General features: G+C 44.6%; 1 protein-coding gene across 1 annotated transcript in view; it reads left to right on the forward strand.

The window, feature by feature from the left end:
* Positions 1–21,690, forward strand: part of ASAH1 (N-acylsphingosine amidohydrolase (acid ceramidase) 1) — a 25,124-nt gene that overhangs the window by 386 nt on the left and 3,048 nt on the right. The window contains exons 2-12 of the mRNA XM_015409246.1: positions 7,546–7,592; positions 8,074–8,164; positions 9,934–10,020; positions 11,312–11,390; positions 15,052–15,126; positions 15,240–15,285; positions 16,982–17,126; positions 18,262–18,316; positions 18,911–18,992; positions 20,187–20,318; positions 20,934–21,057. Coding sequence (XP_015264732.1) covers positions 7,546–7,592; positions 8,074–8,164; positions 9,934–10,020; positions 11,312–11,390; positions 15,052–15,126; positions 15,240–15,285; positions 16,982–17,126; positions 18,262–18,316; positions 18,911–18,992; positions 20,187–20,318; positions 20,934–21,057 — 963 coding nt within the window. The remainder of the gene's footprint in view (positions 1–7,545; positions 7,593–8,073; positions 8,165–9,933; positions 10,021–11,311; positions 11,391–15,051; positions 15,127–15,239; positions 15,286–16,981; positions 17,127–18,261; positions 18,317–18,910; positions 18,993–20,186; positions 20,319–20,933; positions 21,058–21,690) is intronic.

Raw genomic sequence — 21,690 nt, forward strand, 5'->3', positions numbered from 1 at the left:
CAGGGGTTGGCCCCGGCCGTGGGCCCCCCCCCCCCCCCCAGTGTCTGGGATGAAAATACGTGTATGAAATCAGACCAGAGCAAAAAGTGTCCCTGAGCAGGTGCAAAGTGCATCTCTCTGATTACTGAGTAAGTAAGACCTTGAATTGGCAAAAACCAGACACTTCTGGTGGGACAAGACTGGGCTTGGGAGGGGAATAGCAACATCTCCAGAAACTCTCCACCTGTGCTGTTGCAGTGCAGTCATCTGATGTATTTATATATTGCCCTTTGAGCCACATCAGGGTACTGGAGAACTGAACCCCAGAGCTTATTCAAGGTTTGGGGACTTAGACACAGCGTGTGCAAATGAGTGCTAAAGCCTTTGGGCTTCTGTGAAGCGTTTTTCTTTACCACTCTTGTCACCAATGTTCCCTCTAAGCCATGGAGTCTTGTGAGCAAAAATTCTGCTTTGTGAGCTACTGGCATTAAAATTGTGAGCGAGCAATTCAGCTGCTGCATAAATGAGTTTGCTCTGGAGCCATCCTTCCTGAGCTAAGGCAAAAATGTGTGAGCCAGAGGCTAAAAAACTGTGAGCTGGCTCACACTAACTCAGCTTAGAGGGAACACTGCTTGTCACCACAACTTACACCTACATGTATAGGGTTAAGGAAGAAGGCATCCAGAGTGGCAATCATGAACTTGGATGCAGATCTGAGCTTTGGTGTCTCGTGTTTTAGAAATCAAGCAGCAGCACTGAGGTCCTGTCCCCCCCCTCTGCCCCCCCCCCCCGTTACTAATTGTGTGGTAACATTTTTCTCCTGCTGTTCATACAGCCTATTTTGCAAGGCTTTGCAGAAGTACAGAAAATGTACTTCTGCAAAACCTGTGCTGAAGCACTTGTCTACTCACTTGTTTACCTCTGACTTGGTTGCGAAGGTACTCAGGTCATATGCTGCTTGGCCTGAAGAAGGTCCTAGGTTCAGTCTCTGGAAATCTCCAGCTGAAAGGTTCAAGTTGTAGGTGACATGAAAGACGTCTGCCTGAAAACTTGGAGAGCCAGTCTGAGTAGACAGTACTGACTTTGATGGGCCAGTGGGCAGCTTCATGTGTATATACGTCTTATCCAAAATCAGTGGTGTGGCTTGTCCCTTCATTACCTCCATACATGCTGCCACATCTGATAGAGGCAGGAATTGTAAAAGTTGAGGAAGAACTCTGAAAGCTCTGCGGCTTTTCCACATGTAACTTTTAAAGCTGGGGATGTTTTCTGTCTCAGTATATTGAATAAAAGAGTAATGTTAACCAGAATATGATTTAAAGAAGGCTTCTGTACTACTTTGCATTAATAACATCCTCAAGTGACACAGTGAAGACAAAAAGGTATTCTGTCATGTACAAAAATATCTTCCATAAAATAAATCTGAAAAAAAATATCTTCAATTTGCCTTTTCTGTGAATTTCCTGGCTTCTTTACTTTCCTTGCCTTTTGACCTTCCCTTGAATATGGAGTTCAACAAGAGATCCAGAGCACCAGTGCTCGCTTACATGGCTAACAGTGCAGTCCGAAGAACACGTTCCTGAAAGTAAGCCCATCGAATAGACCTACATAGGATTTGTTTTGATGGGTGCAATCCTAAACAGTTACACCTTTCTGAGCCCACTGACTTCAGTAGACTTGGAAGGGTTTTACTGTGGTTAGGACCAATGTTCCCTCTAAGCTGTGGAGTCTTGTGAGTGAAAATTCTACTTTGTGAGCTTCCGGCATTAAAGTTACAAGCGAGCGATTTGGCTACTGCATAAATTAGTTTGCTCTGGAGCCATCTTTCCTGACCTGAAACAAAAATGTGTGAGTCGGAGGCTAAAAATCTGTGAGCTAGCTCACACTAACTCAGCTTAGAGGGAACATTGGTTAGGACTGGGTTGCAAAGGAGCAGATCTGCTTGGAAGCAAGTCCTACATTAGTCAGCGGTGCTTACTCTAAAGTATTCTTAGTATTGCAGCTGGAATGAATTAAAGCTATAGGTTAACTAATTACAGCCATATTCTCATTCTCTCTCTCTCTCTCTCTCTCTCTCTCTCTCTCTCTCAAAAAAAAAAAGGGGGGGGGGAGAAACCTCTCTCCCTCAAAAAAAAAAAAGGGGGGGGGGGAGAAAGAAACACCAAGCACAGAATTGTTTCTTCCTTGTCACATGGCCACTTGGCAGTAGCAGAAATACTGAGCTTACAGTGAAATATGTTTTTCCCCCCTATTCCCCTCCCCCACCTTTCTCTGGGAGCCCTTTGACATTGTTAAATTCAGGCTGTCTGGGAGCAGGTTCTCAGGAAGCCCCCCATCTGCTTCCACAGCATCTTGTGACTGAGCAGAGTAATCAGTTTGTTTGAGTTAAGCATTCGCCTAAGGTACTGACCACAGCACTTACTGTGTTCCTAAGTCTATCTTGGAATCTTTTTCCAGGCACTGTAGATGTTCAGATGTGGTTCCAAATAGTAATAAGAGGGCAGCTCAAGCTATGTTTGTATATTGTACTACCCATTGGTTACCACTGTTCCTGCAGATGCACTTTCCCTTCCAGTTAGTCATGTCTTGCTTGCATTATATACTTTGTAATAAAATAGAAAGTTACTCCTCCAGAACTTTAAATTAAATATTCCTCTGCTTAATTACGTACATGTGCACAATTGCCGGTGAGGTCCCTGCCTCTTGATCATCATTTTAAAAAACCATTCTCTCCCTCTCCCCGCCTATGAACCACTTGCACAGGTCCACTAGACAATTGTCAAGCAGTCATTTAAATAAATATATTGCAGAAAGTCAATCACGCTTATTCAAGTCAGTGTTAAATTGCTTAAAACGAGTGGAAAGTAAAGATTGTTCAATCAAGCATTTACATTATTGCTGATATTTTGAAATCAGCTCCAACGGCTGGAATTGGGGGGGGGGGAGTCTTGATCCAGTTATTGTGTATTTTTTCAAATAAAATATAGCAGAGTTTTCCCTCCCATACTCTGGGCCTTTAAAAAAAAATAGCTTGTCTTAAAAACTGGGTTGCCTTTATATTTAGAATCTTTTCATACACTTTTTTGATTTGGTATGGAGCATTGTTGCCATATTCCATAGATAAAGGTTTCCCTTGCTTGAAAGCTAGTCGAATCTGACTCTAGGGTTGCAGTGCTCATCTCCGTTTCCAAGCCAAAGAGCCAGCATTGTCCAAAGACGTTTCCATGGTCATGTGGCCGGCATGACAACACTGAGGCGTACAGAGCGCTGTTACCTTCCCACTGAAGTGGTACCTATTTATCTACTTGCAATTTCCTGCTTTCAAACTGCTAGGTTGGCCGGAGCTGGGGCCAGAGACAGGAGCTCACTCCATCATGTGGCATACTTGGGTCTCGAACTGCCAAGCTACAGACCTTCCGGTCTGTAGCTTCAGCATTTTAACATCTGAGCCACCGCCATAGAACATGGCTTTAGAATAGTGGTGCTTTTTGGTGGATGTTATTCAAAAGGCTGAATATATTTCATCAACAGTATATTCTTTCTACTCTGTCATTGATTTAAGTAGTAGAGCCTTGCAAATGATTTATTGATGGCTTCGGTTAATCTGTAATGGTGCCCTGGTATTATGAGATGATCTCAGATTCTCTCCCTTTAAGTTGATTTATATGTTGGGCTGCCACAGTGCCCTAACCATACATCTATGCTTTTCTGTCACCATTGCCACACTGACAGACTGCTCACTGGATCTAGACACTCCTCCCTTGTATGAAAGAAAGGCTGGCCTGGTGTAATGGCTAAGAGCAGCAGACTCTAATCTGGAGAACTGGGTTTGATTCCCCACTCCTCCACATGAAGCCTACTGGGTGACCTTGGGCCAGTCACAGGTCTCTCAGAACTCCGTCAGCCCTCACAAGGTATCTGTTGGGGAGAAGAAGGGAATGTGACTGTGAGCTGCTTTGAGACTCCTTAAGCAGAGAAAAGCCGGGTATAAAAACCTACTCTTGTTCTTTTTCTCCCTTGTGTGAAAGGAAGGGCACTTCTGCTGCACGGAGAGGATATCATTTATGTGTGTTCCCCTTCCCAGTGTAGCACAATGACTGCTGTGTAGTGTGTTTACCTCACCTCAATAGGACAATTGTCATGGATCATGTGCCAGGAAGCTTATGATATTGTGTCACTGACTTGTCATTCACCAAGAAACATATAAAACCATGCATCCAAAAGATGGGAACTCAAAGTTGGCTTGCTTCCTTGCTGCTCTGCATTGGACAGAGCTGAAACAAAGTCTAATACTGGCTTCATCCTTTTCTAGAATAGGGAAAATAAGCAAGCAACCCCCTCCCTGAGGCAGATGCTGTTCAGCACTTAGGTGTGTAGTAACTGCTCCTCACCATGGGTGAGCAGGTGACTACCAAACTCTAAGCCAGGGGTCTCCAACCCTTTTCAACTTGCAGGCCCCTTTGGAATTGTGACACAGGACGGTGTAGTCAACCCCAAAATGGCTGCTGCAGGAGGTGTAGTCAGCCCCAAAATGGCTATCATAGGAGGTGGAGCCAGTCACAAAATGTCAGGGAGTGAGGTTATGCATAACTCTACTGGTAACTCTTCAATATTTCAGGCAGAAGCTCTGTTTAGCGGGATGCCTTTAAAAAATGAACGTACTGTTTAAACATATTTTCTTACATATACACAGCTTACCTTCAGTCATGCAGTGAAGATTCTCGTATCTGATGGCAGCTTCTACTGAAGCAGCATTTTTTTAAAAATCTGCACAGCCTGCTGGGCAAAAGCTCCACCTGCCTCTGCCAACTTTCTAAGAACACTTGACGTGCCACCAGGAAAGGTGTTGGGAGGTGCCATTACGCCTATGGGTATCATGTTTGGAGGGCCATGCTCGAAGCCTGAAAGAGTGGCATCCAGTGTTCCCTCTAAGTTGAGTTAGTGTGACCTAGCTCAGCTTTCAATCCTCCAGCTCACACATTTTTGTCTTAGCTCAGGAAGGATGGCTCCAGAGCAAACTAATTTATGCGGCAGCCAAATCGCTCACTCACTACTTTAATGCAAAGTAGAATCTTTGCTCACAAGAATCCAAAGCTTAAGGGGAGCATTGGTGGGATCTTCGGTCTGTCCAGCTTGGTTTCGAGCAGCCCACTCAGATCAAGAAGACTGATTGAATAACATTCTGATTTTGTCCTCTGCATTGTCGGAATACCTCTAGCCCTGTTTTGTTCTCTAACTCAGCTGTCTTTTAACAGTGTTTCAAGAAATGGCTTGAATATGGTCAGACATAACCACAAGCAAGACAAGGGCCAGCTAGATTTCACCCTCTCTGGCTCATGTCATCCTTTCAACTTAAATACAGATAAAGCTTCTTGTTTATCCTCCAGTCAGGCTGGAGTGGGCTGATGTGGGTCTTTGCGCACCTTTATCTCCTTAGAGATGGGCCTTTCCAACCCTGCCTGTCTCTCTAGGTGGCATCAAGCTCTGAACTAGAACTTTTCACTTGCTGAGCAAGGTGATCTTTAACATTTTGACCTTCTCAAATAACATTCCACTGAAGGCCCAATGATGTTGCAGCCCTTCGTGGTGGAACTGCCTCTAGAACAGTGGTGGCGAACCTGTGGCACGGGTGGCACTCAGAGCCCTCTCTGTGGGCATGCGTGCCATCGCCCCAGCCAGGCCCAGACCATCATTAAAGTGTCGAATTCTCTGCCAAATAAATGAAAGCATTTGGGATTGCTTTTCTTAGGCCCTGTTCACACAAGGCGTTTTGGGCCGGGAGAGGGACGGATAGGGGCCGCATCAAATGGGCGCGATCACACAGCAACATCTGGCAATCGTGCCATGGCCGTCCCCAATCCGTCCCAACCACCCAAAACACACATCAAAGAAGAACCACCTATCTGGGTGGTTCAATTGAATGGGCCGCGGCAAATGCGGCCGTGGGATCCCCGGTGCGTCTTTTCGCCGGCGCATCCCCTGCCGTACTGCGCGTGCTCGAGCATGCGCAGTTCGGCAGCCTCCCCCTCCCACTCTTCCTCCCCGGCATCTGATCGTGCCGGGGAGCGATGCGCCGCGGCTGAGGGGATCCATGGGATCCCGCCGCGGCATCTCAAGTTTGGTGCGGCTCTGATTAGCCGCGTTTCAGCCGTCCCATGTGGCAGGGACCTTACTTTGTTTGGATCGTCTTAAGTTAATGTATGAGTTGTTTTTTCGAAAGTAAAACCTCAGTATTCAGGTTAAATTGCCGTGTTGGCACTTTGCGATAAATAAGTGGGTTTTAGGTCGCAGTTTGGGCACTCGGTCTCTAAAAGGTTCACCATCACTGCTCTAGAAGGTGGAGATCATGTTGAGATCCGGTATCAGAGCAGCTTACTGAATTTTTCAGCGTGTGGTAGTTCTTGCACCAAACTTTTAAAAGGCAAACTAAGCCGGAATACAATCCCCCACAGCCTATCTTGAGGAAATGCAACTGTGCTTCCATAGGTTATTATGGAGAGTGCTAATTTGCGCAGTGTTTGCTTTAAGCTATTGCCAAGCCTTCCACCACTGCTCTGTCATTGAACAAAATGGGATCTGCCATGTGTGGTGATTAAGCAGAGTCATATGACCCATATCCAAGTCATTTGTTTTAACAAGTTGTGTAATGGCTTGTACTTATTATAGAAGGGCATTTATGCATATTTGAGCTTGGAATTCCTGTGATCAAATGCTGTTCATTATTGAAGGCCATAATCTGGGTAGGAACTGCTTATCTTGCCGATTTTGAAAAAAAATTACAATCTTAGGGAATTTCTGCATTAAAATTCATTATTTTTATTTTAAAGAAACCTGTTAACATGTTAAATGACATGCTCGTCAGTGCTTTCATGGCAGTGGGAAGGAGCTTCGTTACTGGATTCTGAAAGTCCTTTGAATTAAGTAAATAGAAGTATATCCTACTGTACAAAGACAATTGGTCTCTAAGCATACTTGGGAAATGCCTAGTGAAATCCAATATACTTCATGTGTCTAATCATACTTAAGCCTGATATGAGAGGCATATACAGGTGGAGAGGTCTTGACACACTTTAAAAGTCTGGTCTTCCATATCCATACTTGGAAGTAAGCCTAACTGAGCATCATAGGGTTTGCTGTTGGGTAAATGTGTACAGGATACTGTACAGTTTGAGAGAGCCAGTTTGGTGTAGTGGTTAAGTGCACGGACTCTAATCTGGGAAAACTGGGTTTGATTCTCCACTTGCACCTGCTGGATGACCTTGAGCAAGCCATAGTTCTGGCATAGCTGTTCTTGAAAAAGAGCAGTTTCTGTCAGAGCTCTCTCATCCCCACCTACCCCACAGGGTGTCTGTTGTGGGGGGGGGGGAGGGAAAGGAGTTTGTAAGCTGCTCTGAAACTCCTTTGGGTAGTGAAGGGCAGGATATAAATCCAATCTCTTCTTCTACTGCCCTCAATTTTGATTTCCATCTGCTGAAGCTGCAAAGGCTTTAAATACACTGAAGGAATCTTGCAATGCAATAAATGCAGAAGTGTTTACCTGAAAAGGGATTTGTCTTGTTTTTTCAGTATGGCGAAGACTGCCGATATCAGCAGTATCCTCCGACAGGAGCAACGTAAGTAACATAATAAATTACAGCTTATAGTAGCAGGTGCAAGGACAATTCTTTCTTCCCCCTGGCTTAATCAAATATGAACAGGTTGCACTGAGCCAGCACTGTGAAGTTGCTACAAGTAAAGTGAATATTATTGTGAGTTGCGTCAGCAGAAGCATTTTATTATAGATAAAAGAATTAGAAGTAATTTACTTATTGCTGGTCAGGTGTCCATGAGACTGTCGTCTAGTTCTAGCCAATTTTTGGCTCCTCCCAGGGAACAATAGGAAAAGCACTCCTCTGCTTAAGTATAATAAAGATGTACTTGTGATGAAAGTCACATAGCTTAACTATAATTGAAACAGTGTGAAAAATTACCTGTAAAAATTGTGGAATACAAGGAGGGAGGAGGGAAAATACCAAGTGGAAACAGCTGAAAGATAGTGAGTGATTCATATATAAAGGATATTGCATGAATTTTGTGGAATTTGCCTTTTTCCAGGTTCAGAGGGAGCGTTCCAGATTACATAATCAATCTTGACTTGCCACCTCGTGAAAGATGGGTCCAGTTGGCACATGAGAAGAAAGATGAGGTACTGAACTTCAGGGGCTGGGAGGAGCGAGTCTCTCTCAGATAGGTTTTGTGTCTTGTCTTTAAAGAAAAGCAAAATAATTGGGGCTGCTGGCATAGATGTCATAAATGATGTCAGACGTATGTCTTGCCGGGAAGCTGGGAATGCAAACTGAAAATTCCATATTAGAGAACTATGTTCAACTCGCATGCTGTTTTACCATTTTTAAGGCTACGTTTCTTGGGTTTGTAGGCCTGAATAGCTAGAATTCTTAGAGGAATGAATGTTCCGTGAGTAAAAGCTGGGGCCCTGACTCACTGCAGGGAGGGGGGAGGGAGAGTCAGCCATGGCAGTCCTTGCCAGGCGGAGGAGGCGAGCCAGCAGCAAGCACGGGAAGCTTGCACCAGTCTTGGGTGTTGGGGGCCAGGGGGCCCTGGCTGTTACTCAAGGCACTGCACCACCCCCGCTCACCATCTTTCGGCATTGAGGGACTTGGCCCACCCTCCCAGCCATTTAGTTTGACGTCATTTGAAGGGGTTTGCATGTGGGCTTGTTTTGTTAATTTTCCTTGTCACAACTTGGCGATGTCAGCATGGGGCCGGATCCATGTATCAGGAAAGCCAGCCTGCGTGCCCGTTTTCCTGAGTTTGGAGATCCTCGTAAGGGATCTGGGCGTGAGGGTCTAGTGGTATGCTTAGCCCAGGGGCACGGCCAGGGATTACCCTCATGCTTGGGTGGCAAGGGAGACCACCTTGGGCCGTCCACCCTTGTGGGATCCAGAAGCCTGTCATCCCGAGGTTACCAGTGGATCATCAACTAGCAGGCGGGTCAGTCGATGAACTGGAACCGGTACCCCATGCTGTGCCAAAGCAGACTACAGCTGTAACCAATAAAGTTGTGGCAAATCTTATTCCACGTTTCTGTAAAAACTTTGAGTGCGGGTGTATTATTTCAACTGAAGTGTAAGCGGGGTTAGCATGTGGTCAGGTATGGAGGGCCTCTTCGCCTTTGGCCCCTACCTCACCCTTCCCCTTGGCCTTGGGGCGCAAGTCAAACCTCCAGTAAAGTAAATCTGCCTAGGGTTGAGCCATTGAACTGAAAATAAATTTCTGGGTTTGTGGAAGCGTCAGAGAGTTATGGAGATTATTTCTTTTTTCATGCAGATTGAAAGGGCATAATCTCTTCCTGTTCCCTTTGGCGGTGCTTGTGGTTGCGTCTTGAGACAGACCAGACACGCCTGCTTCAGATGCAAGCAAAGCCCCAGAGTGTCTGGTTTTCCCTGAGGTGTCCATTGCCACCAGCCAAATCTCTAAAGGCTGCAGTGCATCAGATAGTCAGAGCCTTAAGAGGTCACCTGACCGAAACCATCCTTGCTCTTACCGCAGTTTCCAGATTGAAATTAGTGGCCTGGAGTCAGAAAACTGTGAGGAGAGCCCTGCTCACTCACTGACTTGGTTGGATCCAAATACTCTCTCTCACACACACACCCCAGCCCATACCACTGGCAAACCTGCACTTCAGGGGCAGGGACACCATGGAATGCAGCAGAAAGAGATCTTGTCAGGACAGGGAATCCATGGAAACTGTATTCCCCCACATGAGCAGAAGTGCTCTTTCCTTTTCATAAGATTGGGGGGGGGGGTAGTATTTGGGTCCAGACTCTTCCATTTTATCCAGACTCTCATTAATTGACTTTCTTGTGGGGTGCATGCAGGTTTTATGTGTTTCTGCTTCTTAAGTTTCACTGTCCCACAAAATAGTAATCTGTGCCTTTTTTAAAAACTTTGTAGCTGAAGACCATAGTTGAACATATCAAAAAAGTTATGATTGTGTTCTTCCCAAGTGGCAAACTGCTACACTTGTTGGAATCAAAAATGGTGAGTACTTTCCCCAAAGATCTGAGACTTGTGATAAAGTGTGGCTTATTTATTAAATGTGTATTTGAAACGTTTATAGCCAGCCTTTTTCCTAACAAGTTCTTGACTTCAGTCTTGAGTTTAAAAGTGACCCCTCCCCTTCTGATGATCTCCTGTTGACAATTTGTTAAAAAAAATACAGCCACACAACACAGAGTTTGTAATCTTATAACCTCTGGCTATGTTGGAATCTTTCACTTTGGAAAGAGGGATGAGAGGTTAAACTTTTTGTCTGTTATCAGAAAATGTTTTTGACCACTTGCAATCCAAAGGGGACCTGTGCAGTTGGCCACTACATCTTCCTCAGGGTTCCAAGTCCTTTGTCTTTTCTTGCTGTCTACAATTCCACATGATACTGTTAGGCCACGACCCCGTCCTCTCTTGGAAGGACAAGCTTGGTACACAAGCATCCTTCCCTCTCTTAGCATCTCACGGGGTCACTCACTCAAGACTCTTCCCTGTTCTGCAAATACGAGATCAAAATAGGTCTTACAGTCACATGGAATTCCCCAACAAACTCAGGAGACCCTCACAACCACTTAGGGTAACAATGCAGTTTCCGTTATTTAAACAAGTTGTAGAGAGAGGGATGGGACTTTGAAGAATCTCCTGCAACCGTATCCCACAGCTTTAGCTGTTGTAAAAGGCCATAAGACTTTTGTCCTCCTTTTGTTAAGAAATGTGGTCTAGATAAAAGTTAAGCTGTTCTTTACTCGTTTTACCACATCTTTCAAATTATCCTCAAACTTCTAACTTCTACACTAGGCCTCTGAAGGCCACAAGACATGTGACAGATTATACCCCACCAGCTTTTCCACTGGCCCCAGGGGAAGGAGGGCTTCTTTTTGACTCACAAAAAAGGCTATGCTGGGGAGATTATGGGGCCTAGGCTGCAGGGGAACCGGACAGGGTTGCCCTTGTGCTCCCTTGCAGCCCTGGAAAAGCTAGTTAAGAGCCGACCAACCCTCCGTATTTTAGATGTGCATTCTGAGAGCGGAAGATGCTTATATCATAAAGTCATTGGCAATCCGTGCTTGTCTGCACCTCCTAAGGATTGTAGGTTCACTGGCAAACTTAAGTAACTTGGACTCACGGGTAACATCTGAAATGGCCTCAGGTTCCCGTAACATGTTTTGCTTACAGTTCCTGAAATAATCAGTACTAGAAGAAATTAGAAACAGAAAAATTCAAACTAGAAAGTCATTTAACCAGTTAATATCTGAAATGTTAAAAACATGTCTTCTCCTTTTAGGCTTGGTTAGGATCTACCCTTCCTTATCCTTTCAATGAAGAGATCGAAGGCATTGCTCACGCAGCTGAAGTTGGATTAGGTAATCTGTGTTGTTGTGAAATTGTTATGAAATTGCACTATATAAATATATTGCTCTGTGTGTGTATCTGGGGAGTTCATTGAATTAAAAAGTTGTAGACTTTGCAGAGAGCTTTGTTAAGAATTCCATCTTTACATTGGCTGCTTTGGGGGATAATGTTTTGGTTTTCATGTCAGTTGCCTATTTTACTTTATTATAAATTAATTAATGTACCTGTTATTTGTTAGGAAGAATTAGGGTATATGGATAGCTCTTTTATTAATCATAGCTAACTGATATCTGTATGGCCTCCTTAAAAGTTTGGATTAGCTCTTGTGGTATTCAATACTATGAATAATTAGCCAAATCAGAAGGCATTTCAAGAGAGAAACTCTATGCATGTTATAATTGCTCAAGAAGGCATGGAATATAATAGGCACATATGTTTCTGTTCTATATCCCACTGTCAAAACATCTCATGGGGCTACAGAATATGTAATTGAGCAGCCATCTTTTTTTTATATGGTGTTTACAACCGTAAGGTTTCAACTCATGCCAGTCAGTTTTTACTGCTAAAGCCCTGTTTAGAAGGTACCACTTTTTAAAGAATTGTTAGAAGGTGTCACTAGAGCCAGGTTTGTGCACATATGGCTGGAACTGAAGATGTTGGTCACTGATTACTGTGCTGACCCATCTATGATTTGCCAAGGAAGGATCTGTTTGGAGACTTGTGAATTCAGGGCAGGACCTTGATTTGATTAAGTTTATACTTTCTGATAGTATTATAATGAGAATAGTTAAATTCGGTTTTCAGGCCTGTAAGCCTTGTAAGGAATTAATGAAGATTCATATCCTTCATTGCGAAGTCAAAGATGTATGTTATGTTTTACTCTTTTCACACTGTTGTGACAGACTTTCAAGGGTTAATGCCTAACAGAGGCTGAGAACCTTTGAGTGACAGGCTGTTTGGAGGAATTCTGTTGAGAGAGTCAGTTAAGGAATGACAGTTGGGGACTGACTGTTGAGGAAGAGACAGTTAAGCACTGACAGTGTACTGGAAGGAGGCTAAGAGTGTAAGTGGATTGAGAAGGATCCTCATTCAAGCCAAAGGAGGGAAATAGCTTCTAGAAAAGAGGAACCGATCCTTGGTTTGTGGAACGTGGTTGTATGTTCCTGCCTTCTAAACTTTACATTTCATTGAAACTCAGGAACATATGCTTGAGTGTTTAAGACTTTGAGGAGAGAGGCTTTCTTTTCAGTTTCTTCTTAAAGACCTTATTGAATAGCAGAAACATTTACTTGTTGGCAACAAATTATCTGGTGTTTATGTGAATACAACGTTACCTCAGTTTACCTGATTATTACATCCTCCACCTGACTCTACCTGATCTTTTATCCTCCAAGTTTTATCCTCCATTTTATTTATTTTGAACTTTCAAAAGCCTGTCATGTACCATTTCAAAAGGATAATAAAAGAAGGTGATTTTGTCTCTTCCCTCAGTTCCCTGGGCTGGACCTGTGTGTGTATGTGTGTGTATGTTAGTGTGTCTGTGTATGTGTCTGTGTATGTAGACACACACACCTTTCTGTCTGTCTGTCTGTCTCTCTTGACTGGGTGGGACAGCCATACAAACCCATAGGAGGAAAACAGATAAAGGGGCTGCTCAGCAAGAAAGTAGATAGAAGGGGAAATCCTGTGTATGAGGGAGGGAAGAGGGTGAGATTGTCATAACTGTGTATACTGTTATGCTGTTTTGATATCTTATGTCTGTTCTAAGCAGTTGAAATGCTTTCAGTTGACCATTTGAACAGAGCTGACAAAACTGAATTGGATCCAGCCAGCTTTTTAGCTCAACCTCCCCCAATTATTTTGCTTACTTTAGCCCAATCTCACATGGCTTTTGTCTAAACAGGTCCCACAATCTGCAATATAGACTTTTTGGTGGTCAAAGGGGAACCTTCTTCCCTTTTTCACCTTCTGAACAAGCTGGTTGGATCTACCTCCAGTAAATATACTAGTGTTGCTGCAGTAGGATATTTTAGCCACTCTGGCAAGCCACACTGGGTTTTGATCACTGTTCCCTCTAAGCTCAGTTAGTGTGAGATAGCTCACAGTTTTTTAGCCTTCAGCTCGCAGATTTTTGTCTTAGCTCAGGAAGGAGGGCTCCAGAGCAAGCTAATTTATGCGGTAGCCAAATTGCTCGCTCCCAACTTTAATGCCAGTAGCTCACAAACTAGAATTTTTGCTCACAAGACTCACAGCTTAGAGGGAGCATTGGTTTTGATCGTATCCAGGAGTGCTCTGTGTACATGGCTGAAACTGCATGTCTGGAACATAATTTGATTAACGTGGAGGACATGATGTGGTGTTGTGTCTCCTGAGTGAAAGGCAATGCAACTTAGTTGGGAGCAAACCTCCAATTTGTGTATGTTCTATGTTCCCTTCAGGCATAAAAATATTTGAGAAGGGCTGTGCCTGTACCTGTAGGCTGCTCTCTCAATTAAAGCTGTTCAAGATACAGGTTATCTGCTTCCTGTAACGTATAATTCAGAAGGATGTCATTACCCTGTTAATTCAAAACCTGAAATGAGGGAGCAGCTTCAGATGTTACACAGAGGAGTGGAAACAGCACAGGCTAGTAACTTGCATAACCTGTCTCCAAGAAACATGTTGGCCAAACCAAAGATGATTGAATTGGCATTTTAAACATGGGGGTGGGCGGAAGGATCTCCAAATCACTGAAGGGTCTTCGTTTCAGCCTTCCTGGGTAATGTCTGTCCTTCTGGGGTTCTGCCTTCTGGTAGTCTGTGGGTGTGTGGTTTGGAGTGTCCGCAGTGGAAGGGCCCAGCAATGTTCAGAAGATGTCTGCCACCTTCTCCTTTTCCCCCTCCTGCTTTGCTCTGTTCAGTTCAGTTTTATTACATAGGGCCAATGCCCATTACAAGAGGTTAACACTAAAAAAAAATGTATACAGTAAAATACAGTACAGTGAGACTGAGTTAAAAGACTATGAAAATTATATTTTAAAAATTGTTTCATAGGCCCTGTTCACACGAGGGGTTTTGGGCCGGGAGCGGGACGGATCGGAGGCGGAGCAAACAGGCGCGATCCCACGGCAACATCTGGGAATTGTTGCCTGCCCGTCCCCGATCCGTCCCTCCCGCCCAAAAACCCGCACTAAAAAAGAACCACCTACCTAGGTGGTTCTTCGGAGAAGAGCGCCTCAAGCCGGCCGTATGCTTGAGCATGCACAGTTCGGCAGCCTTCCCCCTCCCATTCGTCTCTTTCTCCCCGGCATCTGATCGTGCCAGGGAGCGATCTGGGGATCCGTGGGCTCCCGCCGCACGTCTCAACTTTGGTGTGGCTTTTAGAAGCCGCACTTTCCCCAGTGTTTTCCCTGCCGTGTGGCAGGGGCCTTAATAGAACAGGATGACTCCCATAAGCAACTGACCTATGCTGACACCAGCTTGATCCGAATTTTCTTTATCGCTAAGGCAAAAAGGGTGACATATGAGATCTGATTCCATGTCTGCAAGTCAAAATACGACTCGTTCCATCACAGTGCTGAGGCCTAAGATGGCCAAGCTCCTGCTTTGCATAAAGTTTTGTGTTGAATAGTCAATGAAAACAGTGGTCTTTTTTTTCTTTCCATTTTGACATCTCTTTACTTTTTTTATTCAGGTGACATTGTTGTATTCAATGTCTTCTACGAAATCTTCACGGTGTGCACTTCAATAATAGCAGAAGACAAAGCAGGTAAGGGTTGCTTAGCCACCGCTGTTTTTTAAAAATATTTTACTCTTAAGGTATTTTTGTCATTGATTTATATGATCTTTTTGTCTCTTCCCCCACGCCTGCTTCTCAACCAGGAAAGCTGTATCACGCTAGAAATCTTGATTTTGGGCTCTTTCTTGGGTATGTAATACTAATGTGACTATTTTTTTTGTTGTTATTACCATTTTAATCAATAAATCAGGCCCTTCATTAATGACACACCTGTTCTTAATTATGGTAACAAAAGGATAAAGGCTTCACCTTCTCAATAACTGTGTGGCATCTTTGGGCTCATATAGAGAAAATAATGTCCATGCGCTGTCACATCTCTGTTCCATTTTCTAAAAATGGAGATTACTGGAGTGGCTGTGCCATGCAAGCATTGGGGGAGTGGGTGGAAGGAGCTTTGAACTGAAAACTGGATGCAGAGCCCTGTAATTATCTGAAAGGCAGGGTGGAAACTAGCTGTTAAAGCAGATCTCTGACTGCCACTAATCACAGCAGTCCCCACCATTTATTTATTTTTTTTAATTTGTTCAATTTATACCCCGCCCTCAGTGCTCAGGGCGGCTTACGTGGAAGATAAGACACATAAGTAACAATTGTGACAATCATAAAACCATCTAAAACAATTCAGTATATAAAACAATTCAATGTCATAAAGTGCTAGCAGGATCTATACGAATACTATTGCTTAAAGATGGTGGCAGCGATCATATTAATGTATTCAGTTGTCTGCCATGATAGCTCATTGATCTTTCCCAAATATACGTGGTAGACACAGGCTGTAGGTGGCAAAACTGAGGGACAGGGCTCTATGTCTTCTAGTTGTTGTTGGCAGTGGCTCCTTAATTGAAGGCTTGGTGGAAGAGCTCCGTCTTACAGGCTCTGCAGAACTGTAGAAGGTCCCAATGGCCCCTGATCTCTTCTGGGAGCTCGTTCCATCTGTATGGAGCCACCACCGAAAGGCCCTGGCCCTGGTTGTGGCCAGCCTGGTGTTCTTGGGACCCAGGAGGGACAGCTAATTTTGGGACCCTGACCACAGTGCTGTCTGGGGACCATATGGGGAACAAAGATGTCATGCTGCATATTTTGTATTATGAAAATTACTGAGGGGAAGAAGAAGACGAGGAGGAGATGCCACAGGTCTGCTGTTTTTGGTGGAAGTTCAGCTTCTCCCATCATGACCAGCTTCTGAAAGGATTGCCATCATTGCCATGCGAGGAGCATGGGCAATATTTGGTAAAATCTGTGAAGCCGAAGAGTGGATAGATGGGATTTTTTTAGTGAGGACTGGGCTGCCGTTCTTTGCATGGTCTCTTATTTCTCTTCACGGGAGGTGACTGGGTTGTTATAATAGCCCTGGGCCACATCACCCCTCCAGTGGTGGTGCCGCTGCAGGGTCTGCTTGGCTCAGTCTTGAGCCATGGCGAAGGTCACAATAAGTGTAGGGTCACTTCTGGGCCGCTTAGCTCAGCTTGCTTGAGGTCGTCAATGACCCTACAGGTCCAGACCCTTTCCACGCGAGCTAAACGCCATCCCATTCTGGTTTCCCCATGCCTCCCAGTATAAATTAGCAGTTGTTATAATTTATACAGGTCCAAAGAGTCCGCTTTTCTCGGTGTAGAATTTTGCTCAGTGTGAAGTAAGTTTTTATATGTGTGTTCTCATTTTGAAGAACAGACATCCCAGATTTTAATTTTTGTGCATGAAAATGAAAAGGTTTCACGCATCTGGCAAGTGGTCCGTGTCTCTGTTGCTGTAGGAGAGCCACATCTGTTCAATAGGATTAAGTATGCAAACACCGTGTGTACTTAAGGCAATACGTTTCTTGCAGGTGGGATATTAAAAATAGTTCCTGGATTGTAACACAGATATTGAAACCCTTAATGGTGTCACTGGATTTTCAGCGGAACAATAAGACAGTCTTCCGTTCTGCAAACTTGGCAGGCTACGTGGGAATGGTATCTGGAATCAGACCGGTAAGAACTCCTTCTTTTATTCAAGATTGGGAATAATTTTGCGTAAAATGTCTCCCAGAGACACACAATGCCATACTTTACAAAGGTGATAGAATACAAACCTAGTATTTCCGAACAACCTAGGGTTAGTTGTTCTCTCTCAGTCTAATCTACCTGGCAGGGTGGTTGTGAGGACAAAACTGGGTAGGAGTGATGAAAACAGCTATACTACACTGAGATCTTTGGAGGAAGGGTGGGATAAAATAATGTAGTAAGTAATAAATGTAGTAATAGTCTTTTACAAAAGACTATTGCTGAAGATGCTACTCTTGCTACAGACTTACACGTTAAGAGATAAGGATATCGTCCTTTGTCCCGTAGACCTATAATTTTTGGTGACAAGACTTGAGACTTGGTACATACTTATATGTTAAGAGATAAGGATATTGTCTCTTGTCCCAAAGACCTATAATTTTTGGTGACGAGACAAAGTCCAAAGGTAAGAAATGTTTAAACGGTGCACAAAGCTTGTATTCTGCAAACAGACATATGTTTTCCTGCCACAACCGGAAGTACTGAGGAGGCAACAAGAGCTCCCACAGGCCAAAATTCATCCTTTGACAGGTTGATTTCTCTTGTGTTGGAATGTGGGCCTGATAGGAAGTAAACTTCATGCTCGAGTTTTGACCACCTTAGTGCAAAATATGTTCAGTTTTTCTGATCTTCCTTGCTGTCCGTATGCCTTCATCTCTGTGTTTGCCAGAATTCAACTTTGCTTTCAGTTTTTGTGTTATACTGGAAGTATTTTGATCATTCTGGCCTGCACTTTGACTTACACGGTTTTGAAGAAGAGGTTAGAAATGTCCTGGGTCCCCCCCCCCCCACACACACAGATTTTTCTAGAGATTCCCAGGTCTTTGTCTCCACATGCGCCAAATGTCAGAGATTTGGCTGACCGCAAAGCAGCCAAACAATTTTGGTTTCTCTGTCAAAGTCAGTAGGTGAGCCCCCAGTGTATATATAAAATATAAAGGATCTCCACGGTCCAGCCGTTTGAAGAATTTCTTAACACAAATAGTCCCATGTACAGATTTAGAAAATAGAGGATAATTCTTCAATACCGGTAAAACTTCTGTTTACTAACTTTATATTTTAGGGCATTTTTACTCTGACCATGAATGAGCGTTTCAGTATTGATGGAGGTTATATTGGTGAGTAAACATTTTTATCCATAAAAGAACAGTTATGAGGCATAAGCTTAAATGAGTAAATGACTTGTATTAACACAGTGGCCTCAAACCTTCAGTTACACAAGAGATGCACACAGATGGAAGAAATTGCAGTGAGTTGCATGATATATGTGCCACTCAGAAGCCGTTTGACACAACAGAAACTACACACCTAACCTTATTTATCTGGAAACAAAGCTGCCAGTTTCCCTACTAGGTAAACTTGATAAGGGCTGGTTGTCTAAGGCTGCAATCCTGTGCACATAAACCCATTGAACGCTATAGCTTGGATCCAGCTGAAAAATACTGCTGACAGGAGGATTTCCATCAACAGAGCATGTCTTTTCTTACTCCCCCCCCCCCATGCTGCTGTTCCTGTGAGTCCCCAGAAGCGTGATGGGGAGTTGAAGGTCTGCAGTGGGGGGCAGAGGTCAGTGGAAATCACACCTCCCCTTCCACCTGCAGAAAAGTTAGGCAGCATCCAGCCCATTAAGACGTGCTTCTAAGTAAGCATGCATAGGAATGTACTGCAAATAAGTTATGTTTTAAAACTCTTCTGACTTGTGTTTCTCACAGGAGTCTTTGAGTGGATCTTTGGCAAGAGAGATGGGTGGTGGATGGGCTTCCTTACTAGAAGTGTCCTTGAAAATAGCACAAGGTAATCCTTGAAATCCTTAAGTACTTTATCTAGGAAAATAAGTGTAGCGCTGTTGCAAATAACTTTCAGTTCCTTTGTGCTTTTATAATGTCTCTCTCAAAAAATCAAGAGACAGTAGCTTTAGGGTCATCAGAGATCAAAGTAATTGGGTGTACGGGAAAGATTGAGTCTTGTTTTAATGGGCAAAATGCTTCAGTGCCAGCCTTTGAACTGCTTAACTTTAATGTTTTGACGCAGTTGGCGCAAAATGAAAAAGACCTTCTGAGCAACCAAGGCTTGGCTGTTAATCGGCCAGGTTTTCTGTGATAGCCTTTTGGTTCATGCCTTACTATCTCTGTCCCAGCTTCTTCTGCCCCAGGCTCAAAAGCTGCAGACTGGAAACAGATGGGAGAGCTCTAGGGTTGTCAGGTCCCTCAAAGTCCCCAGTGGGGGACTTTGGGGGGGGTGTTACTGGAGGGGGTGGGGGGGCGTTCCCAGCGTGATGGCATCGCATTGGGGAGCAGAGACCCCCTGCCTCTCCCCAGCAGAGCATTTAAACACTTCCCTTAAACGCTGCTGGGGAGAGGTGGGGGGGAGGCCGTGCGCGCCTGTACTCCAAGCCCTGAATTCAGGGCTCAGAGTGGAGGCACACGGGCCCCCCGCCTCTCCCCAGCAGCGTTTAGAACCTTCCTTTAAACGCTGCTGGGGAGGAGGCTGGGCAGTCGCCCTTGAAGGTGGGGCTTTCCCCCACCAGCTGGCTGGTAGGCGGGAAGGAGCCCCTCCAAATCGGGAAACCCCCACCAAACTGGGGGGGGGGTTGGCAACCCTAGGGAGCTCCCAGTCTGAATGCTGTAGCAACTTTCAGCCTTGACTGTGAATGGATATAGTAGGTAGCATCAATGGACGCTATTGTTTGGAGTCCCCTGGGGCTTCCAGAGGGGGCTCCTGTGGTGTATCTTCCTTCCTTGATGCATTCATCAATAAAGGAGATATTCTAGCTTCTCCTGGCCTGTCTTCAGCTGTTCCTGGAAGTGATGGGATGAGATAACTCCGGTTTCTTCATTCCCTCTGACCCAAGATTTCAGTGTTTGCTCTTGTGCACTGGGCCATGTAGCGCATTCCCAAGGCTGCAGCTCACTGAGTATTAAAGGGATCGACTTCACACTCTGCCTATTGTACGTTGTTGGTTCATGTCTTTGTTTCTGTTGTCTGTAGCTACGAAGAGGCAAAGGACAGACTGACCAATGCGAGACTGCTGGCTCCGGCTTATTTCATATTGGCAGGAAACCAATCTGGACAGGGAAGTGTGATTACACGTTCCCGAACTGCTGCCCTAGATGTTTGGAAGTAAGTATGATTTCCCCCCCCCCCTTTTTTTTCTTTTCTGGTGTGTGTGTGTGTGCGCACGCAAGCTTGTGAGCCTGGATGTCATGGTGACTTCTGGCGACCCCTAACGGGGCTTGGATGCCTCTTGTGTCCTGGCCCTGATATTCCTTGGAGGTCGCCATTCCAAGTAATTGCCAGGGCTGGCCCTACTTAGCTTCTGAGATTTGACAAGATCAGGCAGGGTGGGAGTAAGTGTGTTTGGATTGATGTTGAAGCTGTATCTCACTGCCTGCATGACAGATGTGCTTGTGTGTCATCAGGCTTGCTGAACGAACTGATGTTCATTCACATACCAGGCAGCATTATTAATCTCTCTCTACAAGGGTCTAGGAGGTACATTTGCTGTACTTTGGTGTCTCTAATCAGTTTTTATCTTTCACAAAGTAACATTCTTTTAAAAACGAATCCTGGCTGTTAATAGCAATGAGCTCTCTTGTAATGTTAGATCTGTGGGGGATATCTTGCTTGCTTTAGGTGACAGAGTCCTGTTGCTGATGCATTTGATTTTTGATATATATATTTTTACTGTGTTTTCTTGGTGGAAAATACATGATATTTATTTATCCTTCTTTCAAGCCTGAATGCAAGTTTTGGGACCTGGTATGTGCTAGAAACCAATTACGATCGCTGGAAGGTTCCATTGGCTGTGGATGATCGGAGGACCCCGGCAATGAAGTGCATGAACCGAACGATGCAACAGGTAGTTTTGTGAAATGTGAAAGTAGTCACTTTTAGATTCCATCATTAGTTTTCTAATAGAGCCACCCTAAGCAGTTAATCCTCTTTAAGGCCGTTGATTCCAATCAGCTTAGACGGGTGTAACTCCAAAATCCAGGATGCAGCTTTGCTCAGTCAGGACAGAAGTTAAGATCCGTCATGAAGGCGTTCTAGTAGCCAAAGAACCATGATACGTTAGCACTTCTGCAATCTCCCACAGGCAGAACAAATCTGTAACGCTGACAGGGCAGCCTTCTGTTTGTTGATTTTCACCTAGGCTTTTGAAGACTGTGGAAGTATAGATTCATCTCCTCCCAGATATAACTTTTTATGGGGAAAACCCAGTCCTATAGGATAATCTGAAGGACTCTTGTTTTAGGAATAACAAGTGGAGACCCGCAACAAAATGTTGCCTACTGTGTTCTAGTTGGGTCTCCACTTGTTCTCTCCCCCCCCCCGGCTCCGAGCCCCACAGCCCGGAGAGGGAGCCCGCCCCACTCCTCAAGAGCGCCGTCTAGCGGGCCCTCCTCATGGGGGGGAGGCAAGTACCCCCCATCCCGCTGGTTCCCCCGTGTCCTCCACCCCCCCTTGCCTTCTACCCCCGGCTCCTCGCCAT

Source organism: Gekko japonicus, unplaced genomic scaffold (assembly GCF_001447785.1).
Source record: "Gekko japonicus isolate JY-2015 unplaced genomic scaffold, Gekko_japonicus_V1.1 scaffold308, whole genome shotgun sequence".
Taxonomy (NCBI): domain Eukaryota; kingdom Metazoa; phylum Chordata; class Lepidosauria; order Squamata; family Gekkonidae; genus Gekko; species Gekko japonicus.